An 18413-nucleotide genomic window follows, 5' to 3' on the forward strand; every position below is an offset into this window, starting at 1 on the left:
CCCCAAGTATTAACTCCTTCTGGTCCTGTTAAATCCTCTACCCCCAGGTATCAGAAAGTCTAAGTCAAGGAGGACATGTCACGGAATAAGCAGTAGCTTGGAAGAATCAGCTTCTCTGCTGCTAATTCTTGCACCTGCTACTGGACTTATTAAAAAAGCCGGAAATACTGTCTCTTCATATAAGTGTACATTTTCTGCTCCGCTCCCTCTCCATCCTACCACTAGCCCAATTACTTTGGTATCCAAGTATCATCAATGAAAACACCACTATCCTTCACAGGTCTTCTCAAAGAAAAGGGAATTTTAAAAGCATGAACTTACTAGAGGCTCTGCTGAAATTTCACTTTTGAAACAATCTATGTTACATAACCCAAGTGCTTAAAACTATCTTATAACCTAAATCTCCAAACACTATGAAGGCACTTACTTTATCTCAATAGACTCTGTTGCAGAAACACACTTGGTGGGAACATCAGACAGGTCCTGGTCCATGGGTTCCTCTCCATTTGTCAAACCAGACTCTAATTTGCTTTTTTCTTCTTCAGTAGCCTGAAGTTCTGGTACTAAGAAATCTTCTGGTCTAAACAGTGAGTCTCTAATTAGACATGTGGAAGGCATGCTAACCTTATGTAACATATGCAATTGACTAATAGAATTTTAAGACTCATGTATTTTAAGACTTAAATATTCATTTAAATCAAAGCTAATTAATTCATAATATTAATCATCAGATGACTACATATATACTTCATAACCACTGAAGAGTGCTATTTATTTAGTTAGCTATCAGGACCTTGCACAACCCAAGCAAGCATGCTATTCCTGAGCTACATCTCCAGTCCAAACAAACTCTTTAAGGATGCTGTGGACAAGCGAGAAGACCAGAATGGCTGTAATGAGCACTCCTGGCCCTGTACTCTTTCTATAATTTACTTATGAGCGAGTGTGCAAGTGTACGCGCACGCGTGTGTGTGCGTGTGCGTGTGTGTAGCTCTCCCTGTGAGTACTACTGAAGCGTGAGAGAGCTGGTTTTACAGCCACCCTGTGGTCATCATTTTAACCTTCTAGTCCATTCCCACTCCTGAGAAGCCAGGCCTTATTCCCCAGCACCCAGGTTGCTACAGCTCCTTTCCCCCACAGCCAACATCTCCAGCTGTAAAATCCACAGAATAACAATGGCAGCAATGACCACTTAAAGCACACTGAGAATGAGCTGAGAATGAGGCAGGCTTCACACCTTAAAAACAAACCCTCAGCCGGGGCGGTGGTGGCACACGCCTGTAATCCCAGCACTCTGGGAGGCAGGCGCAGGCGGATTTCTGCGTTCGAGGCCAGCCTGGTCTACGAGTGAGTTCCAGGACAGCCAGGGCTACACAGAGGAACCCTGTCTCGAAAAAATAAATAAAAAAAAAAAAAAAAAAACCCTCAGTGTGACAGAGGGGAACCCAGAATAACTGCTGAGTGTGTATTAGCCATGGGTTCCATCCCTAAGCCTCCTTCCATTTTTCCCGACTCCTCCCTAAAAAAACCAAAGCAACAAAAACTTCCTACAAATAAATACAATCACTAACAGAAGTTATTTTTCTCTTTCTCCACAGCATGTCCCTTACCTCTTAATCAGGGAAAAAGATGTCTAAATCATCTTTTCAGGGGAAAGGCTATCGTCTTTCTTAAAACCTTTTCTGTAACTAGGTAATGAAACTATACTTTTCCTTTACTTCACTACCAATGCTCAGGGTGTTCCTCAACATTTCTATCTTTGTGCTTCAAATCACCAGACCTCTGGTTTGTTTTGTTCAAGCCAAGGCACTTGCAGCGAAGCTCATGCGACCACAGAGATTAAATTCATGGAGCTGAAATAGTTTGCTTTGCTCACATACTTGATGATCTCTCCATACTCGTCCCATTTAATTCTTTCTTCTGGGGCAGGAAACATGGGGTAGGCCTTTTTGGCCTGTTTAAAGAAGCTCCCTTTGCGGCTACCTTCCCCCTTCATCATCAGGTCATGCTTTGTCTTGTGAGCCGACGGCTGGTCGATGTCTTCCTCCACGTCACTCTCGTCACTGGAGTCGATGTCCGCCCTATGAGGGTTTGCCAACAAACAAGTCATCATGTCCCTGAGATACTTTGACTTAATATTTATAAAACTAGGAATGAATTACTCGCCAACATTAACCCCAATCATAATATAACATTCTTCAATATTTTGTAAAAAATGCAACATTAATTTGCTTAATAAATTGGTATTATTAGCAATGAAAGGATTTTATTTTTGTAATTTAAAAAGTTTATAAAAGTCATAGAGTCCTAAGGAAATTTAAGTTATTTCCAGTCGGGTGGTGAGTTCGAGGCCAGCCTGGTCTACAGAGTTCCAGGATAGCCAGGGCTATACAGAGAAACCCTGTCTCGGGAAAAAAAAAAAAAAAAAAAAAACAGAAAACAAAAAACAAAAAAACCAAAAAAAGTTATTTCTACTGAGTGTTAAATTCTACAAATGTATTCTTTTTACATCACATGCACAGACTTAACCTGATGAGTGACTCAGAAGTTACTCTTGATAAGAACGACTCACTCTTTCGACTGCTCCAGTTTCTTAGCCGCTTCTTTCTTTAGTTTTTCTCTTTCCACATATTCCTCAAGTTCTTTCCCTTCAAGCTTCACACGTTTCCTCAGCTAATGAAATACAGATGACAGAAAAGGCAGCGTTAGGAGGGCTGGGCAGCAGCACAAGATACGTCATAAAGTGAATTCTTACCTGAAATTAATCAGGTTTCCAGGACACAACATTATACATCTTGTTTAGACTGTACTAAGAGTGAACTGTGGGAGCTGATGGATTTCCATCAAACTATTTAAGTTACCCAGTCAATTGGGGAGGAAGAGGGAAGCATTTTTATAATCTGAAGTAGAAAAGTCACACGAAGCCCCAAAACCATAAGGAAAAAAAATGAATAGAAAATACATATAGAAAACAAAAGTATTTTACATTTCACAATACTAAAAGAAAAGATGAAAATACTGGCTTTACTATTCCTGTCAAAAGCCACGTGTTCCTAAGAACTCCCCAAATCAAGAAAAAGATGTCACATCAAAAAGGACAAACTACACAGAGGACATTCAAACAGTAAGGAACTCGGATGGCTTATTGCCAGGCAGATGACTTAGTTTACCAGTGGTTGTTGACATAGGCAGCACAAAGAAGTTATCACAATTTGTTTAATCTGCAAGACTGGAAATGCCAATTGCTACCTGGGGAAAGGGTACCTCACAGTGTTTCCAGCAGGTGTTATTAGCAAACTGTCAGAAGAGAATTTGCTAACAACAAAAAATTAAACTGAGCTTGTCTTTTGACACAGATCTTCCTATGTCTAGAATTTAATCTATTAAAAGAGATGTTTTTAAAAAGTATATAGTAGTAATGTTTAAAATAGTAAAAGAACTGGGCAAATTCATCAGTATGCAACAATTGAATTAGCAGTTTTTATTCTCTTATCATCAGAGTACCTTTAAAACTAGAGAGTCCTTGGGGCTCCGTGAGGAAAAGCCCTTGAAGGGCCCAAGATCTAAGCTCCAACCCTAGAGCCCACTGTGGAAAGAGAGAACCGGCTCAAGAATGTTGTCCTTGGACTGCCACAAGTGGAACATGTGTATATACAAGTCACAAATACATAACTATTTAAAAACATAATCAAAGAAACTGAGGGGCTAGAGATAGGGCTCAGAGGTTGAGGACTGACTGCTCTTCCAGATGATCAGGGTTCAGTTCTTGGAACACATGCAGCAGTTCACAACTGTCTGTAAACACAGTTGCAGAGCATTCAACACCTTCCTCTGGCCTCCCAGGCAAAGTACTTACACACAGATAAAATAATGACAAAAATATTTAATGTAAACAGAGCCTAGATTTTAATTTGTGTGTATGTATACATGTTGGGAGATCATGAAACTAGAAAGGGGATCATGAGAAAGGAAGAAGAGATGTGAAAGAAGAAGAGACAGTAATGGAATGGACGTGGTAAGGGCAGAAAGAAGAACTATTTGGGGGAAGGAATGACCGAGTGGGGGCAGGGGAGAGAGCGCCAAGAGCAATGGCTCCTGGGTACGTGACAGCACTGCAATGAAACTCGCCACTTTGTATGCTAATCTAAAAATGATGAATAACTTTTAAATGTCAAGTCGCAAGGACTCAATGCAACATGTACTCCTGGGTGGTACCATGGACAAAACTGGAAGATGTAATTTCAAAGGACACTGCTGTACCGACGGCCTGGAGTGAGCAGTGTTAGCGTTTATCTCCTGTTTTTGGCGGCTCCGGCTTCCACATGAAACACGATAGTACTATCCAAGGCAAGCCTGGTATAACTGCAATTTTTCAAACAGTTTAAAAACAAAATGTGTGTGTAATGCTGTGCCTGTGTAGACACAAGATGTGATACAGCAAATCCAGCTAAAACCTTGACAATTGGGTAGTTGAAGTAATTCATGCTATTTTTTTTTTTTTTGCAACTTTTGGTTAACTTTGAAACTATTTCAAAATAAAAATTAATTCCAAATCAAGTGACAAATGCTCAGAAATGCCTTACACTGGCCAGTAGTTCACTTGAAACATGTTTTAAAATTGTGAAACGTGCCGCCCGGTGGTGGCAGCACACACCTGTAATCCCAGCACTCTGGGAGGCAGAGGCAGGCAGATTTCTGAGTTCGAGGCCAGCCTGGTCCACAGAGTGAGTTTCAGGACAGCCAGGACTATAAACCCTGTCTCTCATTTTTGGAGAAATCCAAAAAAAAAAAAAAAAAAAAAAAAAAAAAAAAAAAGAAGAAGAAGAAGAAGAAAGAAACATTAGCAACTTACATAGATATCCTGCACACAAATTTTAATTAAGTATTTAATTCCTTGATCTAACTTGTACCTCTTGTTAAAAAAAAGAAAGAAAGAAAGAAAGAAAAATGTTTGTCTTGACTTCGTGGTTGGTTCAAGCCTGTAATCTCAGAACTCAGGAGCTTCAGGAGGGAGAATTTAGAGTCTCAGGCCAGGGAGAACTAAGTCACAAGACCCCATCTCAAAAAGTAAAAATAAAAAACCTCCAGTCTGTTAATTGTTCACTGTCTTACAAAATGTATCTGTTTGTGAAAAAGACTCCACAGTGACTGCTGGTGTGTCAGGGAGCTGGCCTGCTACGAGCTCAGCCTTACGTCACTGTGATGGCCACCAGCATGTTCAACAAGCCACCAGCACATTAGGCACATTCTGGCCACTAAGAATATGAAAAAACTTCCTCTTCTTCCGAAACTGTGTTCAATGTGGTGGCAAAAAGACAACAATAAAGACTACATAGTAATAAAAACTAACAAAAAGAATGCATGGTTGTACCTAACTAGACAGTTGTGGATGAGGCCCTTTGAACAGACTGAGGCGATGAGGAGCTGCCAGGGTAAATCACGAGGTTCCCCTACAGGCAGAACCCTAGGGATAAGTAGTGCACTTAACAGTGTGTGTGGAATGAGCTTGGGTCAGAAAAGTGGGTGATGGCTGGGTGTGGTGGCCCTCACACTTCCGTCCCAGTACTTGGGAAGAGGAGGCAGATGGATCTCTTTGAGTTAAGGACAGCCTGGTATACAAAAACAGCTAGGATATACAATGAGACCCTGCTCATTACAACAAAACAAAACAATAGAAACCAGACCCTGTGTGACACTGTGTGACCACAGTGAATATGGTTTACCCTCGAAAAGCATAAGCAAACGACAAAGCACCTTTACAGCAAAGGAAACCATCAGAGCAGAGTCCAGACACAGCATTCAGAGTAAGAGAAAACATCTGAAAAGAGGCTGACACTCAGAACACACAAGGAACCTGGAAAATTCCAACAGTAAGAAATCCACATTATATGGTCTAGAAATGTGCAACAGATTTAAACAGATGTTTCTCAAAAAGACAAATGGCTGGCAGGTGTGTGAGAAACTGTTCCGCGTCACTAGCAGGGACATGCGAATCAGAGCATAAGAAGGGCTTGCCTCGCCCAGCAAGGACATCGATGATCACAATGGAAACAACAGGTAAGTGGTACAGGGAGTCACAGAAGAGCAAGGGAGCAGGGCAGGGGAACGGCGATGGCGACGACCTGGGGGCAGGCCCCACAGCCATGCTGTGTGAGAAGCCAGTTACCACAGCTCCTGGCCAGTGTGCACACATGCGTGCCAGAGTGTAGTCTCACATGAGTCCATGGAAGCGCTGCTTTTCCTATGAAGACGCTGGCAAGCTGGGGCATGCAAGAGTGCACTGCACACTCTCTGGGCGTGACCATGTAGAGCGCAGAACATGGCGGCGGGAGGGGGTGGGGGGAAGGATGTGAGCAAGGACAGAACCAGAGCCTATTAAAGGAGAGCCTCTCACTTTACGTTTCTGCTATTTCTGATATCATGAAGACGCTCTGAAATGCCATTTTCCTTCTTTTTGTTTTCCCAAACCTTTAATGTCCTTTTAATTCCTCAATGGCATATCAACTCTAATTGAGTTTCTAGTAATTAAAATTTTCAAATTCGGCATTTCATCCCTCATGAAACCATTTCAAGTACATCTCAGTTCTTTTAACTTGGTATTTCTAAGCCATTAAATAACCCAAGACGGTGTTTTATTTTGATATGGTTGCTGAAGATCCTTCATCAGCAACGCTATAGTTACAGTGAATGTTTATCAGACTTCGGTTGCTGATATTATGCTTTTCTTAAATGACATAAGAGACGGTACCATGCAGCTTCTCTCGAAGTATCCCTTCAAATGCTGCTACAGACACAATGCAAACTAGCTATCTAAGACGATGCAGAGCCCCACAGCTACAGGCCAACCCTAAGACGATGCAGAACCCCACAGCTACAGACCAACCTAAGACGATGCAGAGCCCCGCAGCTACAGGCCAACCTAAGACGATGCAGAACCCCACAGCTACAGGCCAACCTAAGATGATGCAGAGCCCCGCAGCTACAGGCCAAGCCACATAAAATGATGGCTATGAGCTTCTGAGTCAACAATACTGGTGTGAAAAATGACAGATTTGATGATGGCTTGTTATTAAGCAAAATCTTTTCATATCTTGGTCATTCAGCTAGCTGCCTTGTAGAAGAAGGGGCAGAGGCGGGTTACTATATTTAGTGGTAAGACAGGAATTCCTGACCGACCCTTCTAACTTCTCTGTTAAATGCCAGACCAGTTTGGCTTATTGATGGATGAAAAACTGAACCTGCTACCAAATGCCACTGCCCTTTGAGATGAGGTCTCAACATGAAGGGAAATCCATTTACCATTCCTATTTAACTCAAATGGCATAAAGTTGCTTGAATACAGACACACATTAGGGCAAAGGTGTGACTAGTCAGGAAGAAAGGTAGGCTTGCTAGCAATGCCCACCGTGTTGTAATCATTGGGCACTGTCTCTGTGCTAACAGGACAATGCATAGGTAAACTTAGCGAACTCAAAGTCCTAAATGAGAATGACACTGTAGACAGTGGACAGTGGAGCAGCCAAGACACAGTGGACAAAAGATCATTAGGAAATAAGGTGTTCTTCACGAAATGGAGAGATCTGTGTGAAGGGTGTGAAGGCACACACCTTTAATCCCAGCACTCAGGAGGTAGAGGTAGGTAGGTCTCTGAGTTCCAGTCCAGCCAGAGGGAAGCGGCTCTCATAAACAGGTACGTAAATAACAGAGACCAAGCTTTGCCTGCATAGGGCATATGTATATATGCATGAACACACAAACAAAAACTTAGGATGCGTGTGTGCGCGTGTGCGTGCGTGCGTGCGTGCGTGCATGCGTGCGTGTGTGTGTGTGTGTGTGTGTGTGTGTGTGTGTGTGTGTGCTTTCTTTATAAAAATAGCTGAAGTGTGTTAAGGTACTTGCTGCCAAGCCTGATGACCTCATTTTAATCCTTAGGACCCATATGGTGGAAGGAGAGACATGACTCCAGAAAGCTGTTCTCTGACCTGAAGAATCAAGGTCAAAAGTCAGCAATGGGGCTGGGGGCCTGGCAGAATACCTGCCTAGCATGGGTAAGGTCCCCCGTCTTAGCATGGGAAATAAGATGAATAAGTGCCTAAAACAGAAAGGGGTTAGGAAATCAAGACTGACAGCATGAACTGCAAAAGAAAGGAAAAGGAGTTGAAAGCTACGATTCCGATCGAGGACACCTGCCTGTACAAAACAGAAGAGAATATCTACTTAGTGAATGCAGCCACTGGTGTAACAGGGGCATGACTGTTACGGCTTTGAGGCCTGCTCTACAGGAGGGAATTCATGCCTGGCAATGTGAAAGCTCGTCAAAGGTCCCTGACCAGGAAGGTCACTGGCCCAAGCAGGAACCTACTGTTGGCTCTGTGTAAATGGTCGCGTTGCCAGACTGCCTTCCAAACACGATGTTTACACCCATGGATAAGCGCTGCTCTCAACCTTGGCTTTTTGTGGTGGGCAGTAATTAATGAAGACTCTTGGTCAACAGAGACTATGAGCCCTAGATAGGAGCTCTATACCAACTGCCGCACACCTCCAAGTCTCAGGAAACACAGCACAAGAGAGGGTAGAAAGAATTTAAGAGCTGGAAGACAAGGAGGAATGTTGGGAAATGCTGACTTCGGGCAGCTGTGGTTACCTGCATGAGACCAAGTGAGGCAAAATTCCAGCTCGGTCAGGAGAGGAGAGGATCCCCACCTTTAGCTGAAGAGCCGCAGGCAGCTGACAGCTGAGGGAGCTGAGGGAAGGGCGGCTTTGTTTTCTTTGGGGATATGGCACGAGAGTGCTGCTCATGCTTCTGTGGATGGCCTCCCTCACGCATGTGCGTAGGCAGCATTAACTGGACCCAGTGCCAAAGAAAGAAAGTTCAAACACAAGTGCTTACCTCGATTTCTGTAACTTTCTCAGAAGGATTATCAATTAAGAAACGTGCTAAAGTCCCAGGAGTTGTCCTATAAGTTAGAATGATTGAGTTCTTAGGGTCCTGACACCACTGGATAAAGAGGTCCCTGGAGAACCCACACTCCAGGTCAGGCTGGCTGGCAAGCACAACCTTGGGGCTTGGAACTCGAGCCAGGTCAGAAAGGCCATGGCACAGCGAGAGGTGGCGGAACTGAAATGGGTTATTTCTTTTGTCTTCAAAACATCTCATCAATTTATCACTCATCCATTCTACCTAATACAAGGGAGAAAAATGACGATAATTAGAAAAACCAGTTTCTTTCCCCAATCAGATCATCTTCCCCCAGTTTGTTGTTTTAATCCTTACAACAACAACAAAACCACTTTTGCAGTTACATTTAAGTCAGCTTAAATCTTTTTAAGAAAATGAAGATGGTCTATATGAATATTATAACCCAGGGATTGTCACTTGGAGGGAAAGAACTCATTTCAAGAATGATGAATTTGGGCTAGAGAGATGGCTCAGTGGTTAAGAGCACTGACTGCTCTTCCATAGGTCCTGAGTTCAATTCCCAGCAACCACATGGTGGCTCATAACCATCTGTAATGGGATCTGATGCCCTCTTCTGGTGTGTCTGAAGACACTTGCAGTCTACTCATATAAATAAAATGAATAAATCTTTTAAAAAAAATGATGAATTCTAGCTGAATTCATCTATCTAGATGATATTTTATTTTGAGCCCCATTTTTATAGATCAGAAAATAAAGAGTAAGGAAACAAGCAACTTGTTCAATCTGCAAAATGGAGACAAAAATAGACTTTGTGTTTAAAAGAAAAATGTATGTGAAGATCACAGAACAGTAAGTAGACAATGTTCAGCTACTATTATTATTAAATAAAATCTGAAGGGCAATCAAGACAGGGCGCTCACCCTTTTTACTCAACGGTAAATGAGAACAAACCTGTGACTTCGAGAACTCCACCACGTTGTAGCTGACGTTATTCAGGAGAGCCAGCGAGTACACGCCCAAGCCTGCGTCTTTAGTTCTCCAGATCTGGTCGAGAAGCTGAGCAAGCTCCAGAACCCGGCCTGCCGTGTCCACGGCTATCAGCACGTTCCCATCGCCCCGGAGAGTTTCCAGGACGTTGGCTAAACAAGAATGGAAGGAAGGACCTTCAAAGCACGCGCTTCGCAACAAAATTAAGCACAACACTCTCTCCTGCTGTCTTTTATAAAGACTGCCTAAGTGATCATTAGGACACAGATAAAGGTATTTGTTCAGATTAACACAATTACTTTTCACTGGGTTGAATATATTTTCCTAGGAATAAAAAACATGACACATGTTTTGTATGCATAAATGTAGAATAAAACACAGAACATGTTTTTTTTCCCAAGGAAAAAAAAGGCATCTCTAGCAATAGATGTTCTTGTTCTCAAAATCACCTTGAAGTGTTGGGTAAAGGTAAACTTCTAGCTGACAAACACATACACCTGCCTGGCAAGCAGCCCCCCCCCCCCCATCAGACACACACACACACACACACACACACACACACACACACACAGACACACACACACACACAGATTGAAGAGTTTCTTAAAGTAGTAGATCAGTAAGTAGTTGAGTATTTGCACATACATTTAAAAGTGGAGCCCAGCTCTCCTGTTGCAATAACAACAATAAAAAATAACAAAGCACAGCAGAATGAGTCAAAGCAGAAGCAAGAAGTGAGGGCTCAGAGGCACCTCTGTAAACACAAGATAACTCTCAGAACAAAGCACCCAGCACCCAGGCAGCAGGCCTTGTGCACCGTCTCTCTCTGGCTCACTGCCCTTCTGATCTGTACATATGAAGCTGTTATACAGACAGAGACCAGTGGATGCCTGGGGGAGCTGTCTAGACAGAGTGGCAGAGGAGGCCAACCTTAGAGAGCATCTTGAACTGGTCACATCATTTCCTTGAAACAACACAAGAGTCATGGGGCCAGCAAAACAGTTTAACGGGTTACGGCTCTTGTTGCCAAGCCTGATGACCCAAGTTTGACCCTGAGGCCCAGATAGCGGGAGGAGAGAACCGACTTCCACAAGATGCCCTCTGAGCTCTGCATGCACTCTGTGGCAAGCTTGTGCCCACACATACAAGAACATACACATAGAAAATGTATAAAATGCAATTAGAAAAATATCAGAGTTAGCCCGCCTTTTGCGACACAACAGCCACGCCGACGGAGCGGCAGACATACGTACTCAGGAGCTGCTCATCTCTCTGCTTCCTTCTCGGCTGCACATAAGTAGCATTAAATGAATCTGTGATAAGTAGAGAGGGCCTGCTTAGCATTTCCAGGGAACATCCATTCAGGTGGCTATAAGAGAGTTTAAAGACAAAGAATATCTGTCATTTCAAATGAACAGTAATAGCTTCACCTATTACAAAAAGAACAAACTGCTTTTTTAAGGCCTCCCTCACACTAACAAGGACCACCTCTACGAGATAGGTGATAGGATATGTTGGATATAATCTTTTTAAAAATACAAGTTTTTCTCTGTATACATATATGCATCTAGCACATAGATAACTCATGTATACTTCTATTTATCCATTCTATAGTTTAGACTTTTCTGTGACATTAATATTTCTCTAAATCTAACTGTAAGAAATTATAAAAATTTTCTGCCTGAAGCTTGTTTTTAGAGAATTGGGCTATATGCAGCCTAGTGTGATCCTCCTCCCTCAGCCTCGAAATGCCAGGATTACAGGCATGTAGCAGGGCGCCCGTCTGTCTCACAAACGTAAGAGCTCCCTGTTACATCTGCACCATAGTGTATTCATCCGACATTCACTCTTATCTGCTGCACTTTTTCACCACTTTATCTTTGAAAGAGATGATTTCTGAAATCCTACCCTTCTGTCTCCAGCTCTCAAGTACTAGGGGGAGGGGGGTTGTGGAGGGTGCCACCACATCTGGCTGTATTTTTTAAAATTTCTTTAGGACATATTCCTTGAAATGTATTCACTAGAATATACAATTATTGTATCGTAACCTTTTCTAGAAAGGCTCAACCAGAAGACTACCAAAGCTATCCGTATTTTAAAATAATACAAACATGTAATAAGTACACATTATTTCAGCATCTGCTTTGTGACTAATACTTGGCCATCTTGTAATTAGTGTAGTTTTGATTTCTTGAGTAATGCTTATCTTATGCAAATATAAGTCGTTGGCTAATTGCTACAGCATTTTCTCTGGTTAATGACTTTACTATTTTAATTTAAATTTATATATAATCAAATTTATTACTTCATTTGGAAGTTACTTGAGCCTTCACCTTTGTTAGTACAATTTCTTCCAAGTCATAGACCGGACACCACAGTACAGCTTCTGTTTCTAGTTAGTTCTAAACTAACTAGATTGACTGTCAGCTTTTTAACTCATTCAACTTCAGTCACCATTTACTTCATTTTCCATCCTCCTCATTCACCCACAATTACAAGTCTGGGTCCTTTAGTCCTTAATGCTTCATAATGTAAAGAGCGCGAGATGACTGGACTCTAACACAAAACACCCATGGACTTAAGGCACAGATGTAACAAAGGAAGCCTGCAGGAGCACACATACAAGGCACGGACACACAATTTATAATATTTTTTCTGATATCAAGCGAATGATATAAAATTATAACTATTATGCACCATTGTAAAGGTAATTTTAAAGGGATACTTTCATTAAGTATCATTAAATTAGATGGTAAGCACCACCTTTACTGCCCTTAAAAAGACAAGTAGTCTGAAAGTCCTATTAAGAAACAAGCCAAGATCATAAAATATATAACTTAATGTACAAAAAATTCACTGCTTTGAACACCTCCAGCGAGACACCTGTTTTACAGAATGGATGTTGATATATAAAAAGTGCTAGCTAGGCGGTGGTGGCGCACACATTTAATCCCAGCACTTGGGAGGCAGAGGCAGGCGGATTTCTGAGTTTGAGGCCAGCCTGGTCTACAGAGTGAGTTCCAGGATAGCCAGGGCTATACAGAGAAACCCTGTCTCAAAAAATCAAAAAAAAAAAAAAAAAAAAAAAAAGAAGAAGAAGAAGAAAGAAAGAAAGAAAGAAAGAAAGAAAGAAAGAAAGAAAGAAAGAAAGAAAGAAAGAAAGAAGTTAAAGGGCTTATGTCTTATAAAGAACTTGTTGCCCTACAATGAAAATACTCAGTACTTGATGGTCTTAAATTGCTGTAGAGTTTTGATTAAAAAACAAAATCAAAAAGTTGCTTCTGAGTTTTCCTTCAGTGAAGTAGACAATAACCTTTAGTACTTGTCTAGATATACCTACATCTCCCTCTTGTGGTTGAAGTCAACGGCATAAACAATTTCTTCTTCTCCATCTTTGACTATTTTCCATATTGTTCCTCCTATCATATGACCAGCTGGCAGGGGTGTGATAGACAAACCATGTCCTTTGCCTACATCAACAAGATAATGACAATTCTGAGATTTATTTTCACAAGCCTAGGGCAGTTGTATTTCTAAGTTAACAGCAACACATTCAACAGTGGCACAAAGTTCAGTGCTTACAGTGAAAAGAAAGCCTTCTCTCCTGTCTGCAGCTACTCTATTCCCTTAATGGAGATAAGCGCTTTTCTCATTTCATTATGTGTTCCCCCAGAGGCACCTATCTCTGCTTATAAATACAGGCCAGCAATGGGACTTAAAAGCCAGTGTACTATTACTTAGCACAAACTGTACATTATAATTGTAGTGCCGTGGACTGAGCCCAGAGTCTCATACATACCAGGCAAATACCACATCCTATACTACATCCTGAGAATTAAGTTTTGATATTTATTATTGCACAAATAATTGCTCAGTTGGTTCCATAGCTGTTAACCTAAACTGATGGAATAACAATTCAAACCCCATTATGGTAAAGAATTTACCCACAGAAAAGCTAAACAAAGTAAAACTGCTCAGACAACACCACTCAGGGTCATTCTGTGGGTGGGTTATCATTAGCAGCAATCGGTACCATGTCACTTTTCTTGGTTGACTCTTTCAATTTTTCATTTTTTAGATTTATTTTTATTTTATGTGCATTGTTGTTCTGACTGTATGTATGTCTGTGTGAGGATGTCAGACTATCTGGAACCAAAGCTACAGACAGCTGTCAGCTGCCATGTGGGTGCTGGGAATTGAACCCAGGTCCTCTGGAAGATCAGCCAGTGCTCTTAACTGCTGAGCCATTTCTCCAGCTCCCACTTTTTTTTTTTTTTTAAATAGGGTTTCACTACATACAGCCCAGGATGTTGCTATATATCCTAGATGAGTCTTGAACTCACAATCCTTCTCTTAGCCTCCCAAGCACTGGGATTACAGGCATGAGCCACCACACCCGCTACTGTGCCATGTATTTAACGCCAGACTTCATGTTTAAGAAAATCTGTCGCAGGCTTCCCTGATGCAGATGTGGAATTTAATATCCTTATTAAGTAATAAGTTTTCTGCTCTGCTAAATATTGAATTTACTTTAGTTATTACACTTAGGGCTCTGAGTAAGTTCTGAGGAGGATCCAGAACACTGGCTTTGGTGACTTTATACAGTTTAAGCACTGTTTCCCACCGATATGAGAACCCCAAGCTGTCAACATTTTGTCAGTATTTAGTCTAAAATATCTTGAAATTCAAATGTACGTCCTAGGTAGAAAATGCTAATTTTTATTTCGATACCGCACTGCCTGTAATTTTTATTATGAATTTCTTTCAGTGCTTTTCAGAAGGCTAAGTCACCTCGGTTAGTCCAAGCTTGGCATTACGCATCTACAGGGAAGATTCCATGCCTAGCAGGAATGAGGCTCTGGGCCGGATCTCCCGGGACTGTAAAAACTAAAACGCTAAACACAAAGACAAGAAAAAGAAACAAGAAGGCTTCCACTCCATTAGTCCATGAGTTTACTACGTTACCTTTCAGGTTCACAATCTGAGAGAATTTTAGCTGCTGTATTTTATCAAAGGCTGCATCCACATCATCCAATGTAAAGAGGGTAAAATCTTCTGTATTGTGTCGAGACTAAAAGAAAAACAAGCCAAGGATTAAAAACGATCAGAGTGGAACTCAAATGCCTCTCTTAGAATTGTTTCAATTACCTGATAAAGATCGTACATGAACATCTGGCCCATTTTATAAACAGGAATTGTGGCATAGATGGCGCAGTTCAGACCCAGCTTCCCCACGGCGAACGGGAGGGCCCCGAGGTGGAGCGGGTCGGGGTGAGACAGGAGCACTGCATCGATCTGGTGAACGTGCCTGTCAACACAGCCAGAGGGCAGCTCTGTCAGTTCTTTGAGAAGAAAGGGCAGAACCGCCGTCATGATTCACCCATTCTGGACTCAAGGCTAAGCTAAGTTTGAAGAAGAAACCCAAGAGCTAACACAATAATGACCCCTGCCCCCAACCCCAGCCCCCCACCGCAATTGAAATTACTACTCTTACAATATCAGGTGCACTTTAAAATTCTTAAGAAGGAAAATGCAGACATCACATGGAAGTTGATTTTAAATGGTTATCACATATGCTACTAAGTGTTAAAGGGTCAACATTTAAATGCTCACATAGTTGTTACTGACTTTGCTTCAGCTTTCTAGCTTGGTGATAAAAATGATATGCCAGTGGCTGGAGAGAGAGAGGGCTCAGCGGTTAAGAGCACTGACTGTTCTTCCAAAAGTCCTAAGTTCAAATCCCAGCAACCACATGGTGGCTCACAACCATCCATAAAAAAGATCTGATTCCCTCTTCTGGTGTGTCTGGAGACAGCCACAGTGTACTTAGATATAACAAGTCTTTTAAAAAAGTCTTTAAAAAAAGTGATATACCAGTTGTAGAACTATCATTAGCTAGGGAAGGGTATCTTCCTAAGGATATATCCCTAGGGACAACAGGAATAAAGGAAATACCTTAGAGATTTTTTAAATTAATTTATTTATTACATGGAAGTAATAAATAAATAAATGTATTTACTAATAAGTACACTGTAGCTGTCTTCAGGCACTTCAGAAGAGGGAGTCAGATATTGTTACGGGTGGTTGTGAGCCACCATGTGGCTACTGAGATTTGAAGTCAGGACCTTCAGAAAAGCAGTCACTGCTCTTAACCGCTGAGCCATCTCTCCAGCCCTTTTTTTTTCCTTTTTGGCTTCAAGTTCTCCTTTTTCATTCACTAATAGTACTATTGTGGCAAATGTAACTGATTTTTTTTCCTGACATATTTGTATCAGGTGGGTACCATTCAAAGAATCAAGTCACAATGTTGAATATGGAGACACAAAAAGCGAGGTGATGTGATTCAAGGACAGAGCTTTCTCAGGGAAGTGTCCCTCTCCTCAGGTTTTGACAGACTCGTGCTCTTTCCCAAAATTAAAGAGCATACTTTCTCTGGTCCACTACCAAAGTAACAACAAGGTTTTGCTGTATTACAAAAACTTAACTTATCATCTAATCTAAACTTTGTAAATTACAATTGCCACAATTTAGTTTTTTGTCATAAATAAAATTTAATAAATTAAAGAAATGATAGCAATGTCTTAACATCAAATGATGTTATGAAAGGGTAGGAAAAAAAAACACTTGAGGATCGAGGCTAGAGAGACGGCTCAGCAGTCAAGAGCACTGACTGCTCTTCCAGAGGTCCTAAGTTTAAATCCCAGTTTATAACCATCTGTAAAGAGATCTGATGTTCTCTTCTAGTGTGCCTGAAGACAGCTGCAGTGTACTTATTAGTAAATAAATTTAAAAAAACAAAAACAAAAAAACAGCTGGTCAGTGGTGGCGCACGCCTTTAATCCCAGCACTTGGGAGGCAGAGGCAGACGGATTTCTGAGTTCAAGGCCAGCCTGGTCTACAGAATGAGTTCCAGGACAGCCAGGGCTATACAGAGAAACCCTGTCTTGAAACCCCCCCCCCAAAAAAAAACAAAACAAAAAAACTAAAAACAAAAACCCAAAAAACAACCAACCAAACAAAAAAACCAAAAAACACCCAAAAAACCAACCAAACAAACAAACAAAACCCTTGAGAATCTGTTTTTTGTTGTTGTTGTTTTCTAGAATACAGTTTCTCTATGTAGCCCTGGATGCCCGGAACTTGCTCTGTTTACCAGGCAGGCCTTGAACTCACAGAGATCTACCTGACTCTGCTTTCCTAGTGCTGGGATTAAAGGCTTACACCACCACCGCCCAGCTGAGGAGTTTTAAAAGCTGATTTAATAAAACCCTAGAAGTCTGAATTGTAACTTACTTCCTCAGGGAATCAATAATGTCCACGGAGAAGTGTTCATCCCAGCCACAGTCCAACAAAAATCTAAACTCATCAACCTGGAGAAGATAGCAAAGAGCAGACTCCTCTTGGACCCCAGAGAGGGTAGTTAATTTGATGATAGATGTCATCTTTCTGGTCCAGTAATGGGTATCTAAAAGGTGCTTACAAATAAAAAAATATATATAATTAAACATAAAAGCACAGTCCACATAATTTGATTTTGATAATTTGAATTTGATTTCATCCTTACTTGTCCTCACCTGGGGACTCCAGTCCATGCATTAGTAGTAATACACACTTACAGATGGTGGCGGGGCCCATATAATGTGGAGATTATCTAAAGCAGAAACTACCCATGTTTCTCAGTACTAGTGAATTAAGAACTCACTCTCCAGACGGGGTGTGGTGGTCCACACCTGTAATCCCAGCACTTGGGAGGCAGAGGCAGGCGGATTTCTGAGTTTGAGACCAGCCTGGTCTACAAAGTGCTGGTCTACAGAGTGAGTTCTAGGACAGCCAGGGCCACACACAGAGACCCTATCTCGAAAAACCAAAACCAAAAAAAAAAAAAAAAAATTACTCTCCATGGCCAATCTGGCATATTTTTTCCTCTATACAAGAGGTTATGCATACACTTTCCAGAAAATCTGATTAGAAACCACAGATCTTCCTTTCTCCAGCAGTCCTTAACACACATGCAAAATGTATACATTCATAGAAACATGGTTTTCAGGAAGCTTAATGTTAACACTTGTGCTACACTGTGACTGAAAACTATCTTAATATTTGTTAATTTTGACAGTATCTTATGTCTGCAATTCTGACACAAAACTGAACAAAAACTGACACAAAGTAGGCATTCAGCATACTCCTAATGAAAAGATGTATGTGGGGATACTTACTATACATTTTCCAATAGTAAACTTGTGGGAAGAAGCTTTCGGAAACAGAAAGTAAGAAGGCTCAGCAGATAATGCAGGGTCTACATTTAACTGATCCAACTCCCTTTTGTTGATTACTTTTTTGAGATGCCAGGCAAATTTCTCTACTCTATAACAATGTGCATAAATATAATTTTGAAGAGGATCTAGGCAATATTCCCCAAAAATGTCTTCTATTTTTTTTTAATACAAATTTGGGATCCCATGTATGTTAACCAAGTGTGTCAGCACTAAACTAAATGCTCAACTGA

General features: G+C 41.3%; 1 protein-coding gene across 2 annotated transcripts in view; it reads right to left on the reverse strand.

The window, feature by feature from the left end:
• Positions 1 to 18413, reverse strand: part of Cpsf2 (cleavage and polyadenylation specific factor 2) — a 29319-nt gene that overhangs the window by 6612 nt on the left and 4294 nt on the right. The window contains exons 2-11 of one of the 2 annotated variants that reach the window (XM_052185218.1): positions 17201 to 17372; positions 15056 to 15215; positions 14873 to 14978; positions 13248 to 13377; positions 11161 to 11276; positions 9872 to 10059; positions 8891 to 9181; positions 2573 to 2673; positions 1881 to 2081; positions 428 to 580 (exon numbers count right to left, since the gene is read on the reverse strand). In XM_052185218.1, coding sequence (XP_052041178.1) covers positions 428 to 580; positions 1881 to 2081; positions 2573 to 2673; positions 8891 to 9181; positions 9872 to 10059; positions 11161 to 11276; positions 13248 to 13377; positions 14873 to 14978; positions 15056 to 15215; positions 17201 to 17349 — 1595 coding nt within the window. In that variant the 5' untranslated portion in view covers positions 17350 to 17372. Of the gene's footprint in view, positions 1 to 427; positions 581 to 1880; positions 2082 to 2572; positions 2674 to 8890; positions 9182 to 9871; positions 10060 to 11160; positions 11277 to 13247; positions 13378 to 14872; positions 14979 to 15055; positions 15216 to 17200; positions 17383 to 18413 lie in introns of both variants that reach the window. The other variant, XM_052185217.1, reaches the window with a different exon arrangement.

The sequence above is a fragment of the Apodemus sylvaticus genome, chromosome 6, assembly GCF_947179515.1.
Source record: "Apodemus sylvaticus chromosome 6, mApoSyl1.1, whole genome shotgun sequence".
Lineage (NCBI taxonomy): Eukaryota > Metazoa > Chordata > Mammalia > Rodentia > Muridae > Apodemus > Apodemus sylvaticus.